At 45.5% G+C, this 3,054-nt stretch overlaps 1 protein-coding gene across 1 annotated transcript in view; it reads left to right on the forward strand.

The window, feature by feature from the left end:
* The window catches only part of STMND1 (stathmin domain containing 1), a 33,442-nt gene that overhangs the window by 11,834 nt on the left and 18,554 nt on the right, over positions 1-3,054 (forward strand). Inside the window, exon 2 of the mRNA XM_004715292.2 lies at positions 2,659-2,839. Within this exon, the coding sequence (XP_004715349.1) occupies positions 2,659-2,839 (181 nt within the window). The remainder of the gene's footprint in view (positions 1-2,658; positions 2,840-3,054) is intronic.

A 3,054-nucleotide genomic window follows, 5' to 3' on the forward strand; every position in this document is an offset into this window, starting at 1 on the left:
TAAGACAGTCCTAACCCACCTGTCATGGTGACCTTGTAAGACAGTCCTAACCCACCTGTCATGGTGACCTTGTAAAACAGAATAGAATCACCTCTTTGGGTGTCTGAGACTATAAATCTTTGGGGGAACCAGTGACCTCATCTCTCTCCCTTGAAGAGCCCAGCGAATTGGGACAGCCTACTTGGCAATGAACAGTCCAGTGTTTTTCCAGGGCTCCCTGAAAACTGTACTTGAAAGCAGCACAATTTATTCTCCTACTGTTGTGGAAGTCAGAAGTCCAGAACCAGTTTTCCTGGCTAAAGTCAAAGTGTTGGCTAGGCTGATTAGTTGAGGGGGTTCTGAGAAGATCTTTCTCCTGGCCATTTCACAGCTCCTAGAGTTGCATTCAGGAGCCTTGGTGGAAGAGTAGATTAAGTATTGGGCTGCGGACTGATAGGTGGGCAGTTCGAATCTACTTGCTGCTCTCAAGGAGAGAGATGAGGCAGTTTGCTCCTGTGAAGACCAACAGCCTCAGAATCCCTGTGCAGCAATTCCACCCTGTCCTGGAGGGTAGTTTATGAGTCAGTATCTTTTCCAAGGCAGTGGGTTACAGCCCATTCCTCTCATTCTTTAGCTCTTGGCCTCTGCCTTGATCTTCAAAGCCTGCCAAGAGCAACCTAGCATCTTTTTCGATAGGTCTCTTCTCTCATTGTCACATTGCCTTTTCCTCTTCTGTAATCACATCACCCTTCTTAACTCCTTCATGTAAATACATTTGTGATTGCATCTAGGCCCTCCAGGATTATCCCTGCATATTCCAGGATTATCCTTTCACCTCAGAAACCTTAACTTAATCTCTCTCATCTGCAAAGTACCATCTACAGGTTCTGTGATAACACGCATTATGTAGGTGGTACAACTTTGATTGCTGAAAGTGAGGAGCACTTGAGGCACTTGCTGATGAATACCAAGGATTGTAGTTTAAGGAAGACTAAAATCCTCCCAACTGGACCAATGGAGAAAAGATTGAGGTTGTCAAGGATTTTGTCTTACTTAGATCCATAATCAATGCTCATGGAAGCAGCTGTCAAGAGATCAAAAGATACATTGCATTAGGTCAATCTGCTGCCCAAGACTTCTTTAGGGTAATGAAGAGCAAGGTTGTTACTACAAGGTGCACCTGACCCAAGCCATGGTATTCTCCATTGCATCCTATGCATATGAAGGTTGGACATTGAATAAGGAAGACATAGATAGAATAATCAATGTATTTGAATTGTGGTGCTAAAGAAGAATACTGAAAGTACCATGAACTGCTCGAAGGACAATCAAATCTGTGTTGGTAGAAGTAAGGCCAGAGTGCTCCTGTTTAGTCTCAGTACATTAGAGAAACAAATCCACAGAAAAAATCATGTATAAGAGTTTTATATACAGGTTAAGTGCACATCAAGAAAACATCTCAACCCAGTGCTGCCCAAGCCTACACGTCCAACATTAACCTATATGTCCAACACCAATCCACAAAGTCCTCCTTGATTTCACAAAACAGACTCAATGATGCCGACTACAGGAGGAAAGCCGAATCAGTGAATGTGTAAGCATCTCACCACTGGCAGGGGTCTCCACACGGCTGCTCCAGCACTCAGGGCTGCATCAGGATAGGTCCATGTGGCTTCTCCTCGGGGATATCTTGCAGGAAGTGAGCCTTGCCAGCTGAAGCAGGGAACTGGCTAAGGCAATTGTACCCTGGTCCAACTATCACAAAGCAAGAGACCTGAGAACTAAAAAGGCAAGGCTCACCGAGCCATTTATCCCTCCATCCTTCAATTAACCCCGCATGTGTTTATCAGCCAGGTTGGCACAATAAACTAACTAACTCAGCTCCTCAGAGGAAAGGGTTTACCTTATATATTTTGGATGTATTTTTAGGAGAGAACAGTCGTTGGAGAAGAACATCATGTTTGATAAAGTGGAGAGGCGGTGACAACTAGGAAGGCCCTTGATGAAATGGATTGACACAGTGACTGCATCCTTAGGCTCGGGCATGGGAAAAATTGTAAGAATGGTGCACATCCATGCAGTGTTCCATTTTGTTGTGCATGTAGGGCCACTACGGGTTGGAGCTGACTTGATGGCACCTAACAATAACAACCACTATTTGGACAGCGTAGAACTGATCCTTGGCGTTTCCAAGAATATAAATCTTTACAGCAGCAAGCAGTTTCATCTTCTTCCTACGGAGCAGCTGGTGGATTTGAGCTACTGACCTTGGATTAGCAGCCTAATGTTTAACCCAGAGCATCACCAGGGCACCTTAATGATACCTTAACTCAAGAACCCAAACTTACTCTCATTGCGTTGATGTGGGCTCATAGTGACTCTATAGGGCAGAGAAGAGCTGCCCCTGTGGGTTTCTGAGACTGACTCTTTATGGGAGTAGAAAGCCTCCTCCTGAGGAGCATGGTGTTTTCAAACTGCTGGCCTTGTGGTTAGCAGTCCAACTGGTAAGCAACCCCTGGTGTAGTCTAACCGCGATTCCACCAGGCCTCCTTGTGGGCCTTTCATCTGCCTACCACAGAAAGCAAAGTACTCACAGAGCACCCTCTGCAATATTGCTTCCATATCCCAAGGGACACTTTTCTGAGAAATCTTTTCTGATAGAGCCTTCCCTTTTCATAGGCTGATGCTGGTCAGACTCACCCAGAGAACGACTGCAGCCCCCAGAGGAAAGCTGCAGAGCCCAAGGACCATGTGCATGGTGCCGAAGACAAGGCAAAGGGGGCCCAGATGGGAAGCTTACCTGGAACCATTCCAGAAAGCTCCCCATCTCCAAGTGAAAGAAACGGAGGAGTACCTTCAGGTAAAAGCCCTCATTCCGGTTGATCTCCAGTAGGACTGTTTCTCTGATTTATAAAGAAATGCTTTGTGGGCCATGACACAGTAAGGCACAAGGCCTTTGTCTCAGAGATGATAGAGGTTAACATTAGCCTTTTGTTAGGTGAGTCAATAATGCTAACCATTAACTTCTTGTTGAGGAGATCATTAAGAACCATTGTGTGTGTGTGTGTGTGTGTG

This window comes from Echinops telfairi, unplaced genomic scaffold (genome assembly GCF_000313985.2).
Source record: "Echinops telfairi isolate 266 unplaced genomic scaffold, ASM31398v2 ScPeMD7_7439;HRSCAF=8477, whole genome shotgun sequence".
Classification (NCBI taxonomy): Eukaryota; Metazoa; Chordata; class Mammalia; order Afrosoricida; family Tenrecidae; genus Echinops; species Echinops telfairi.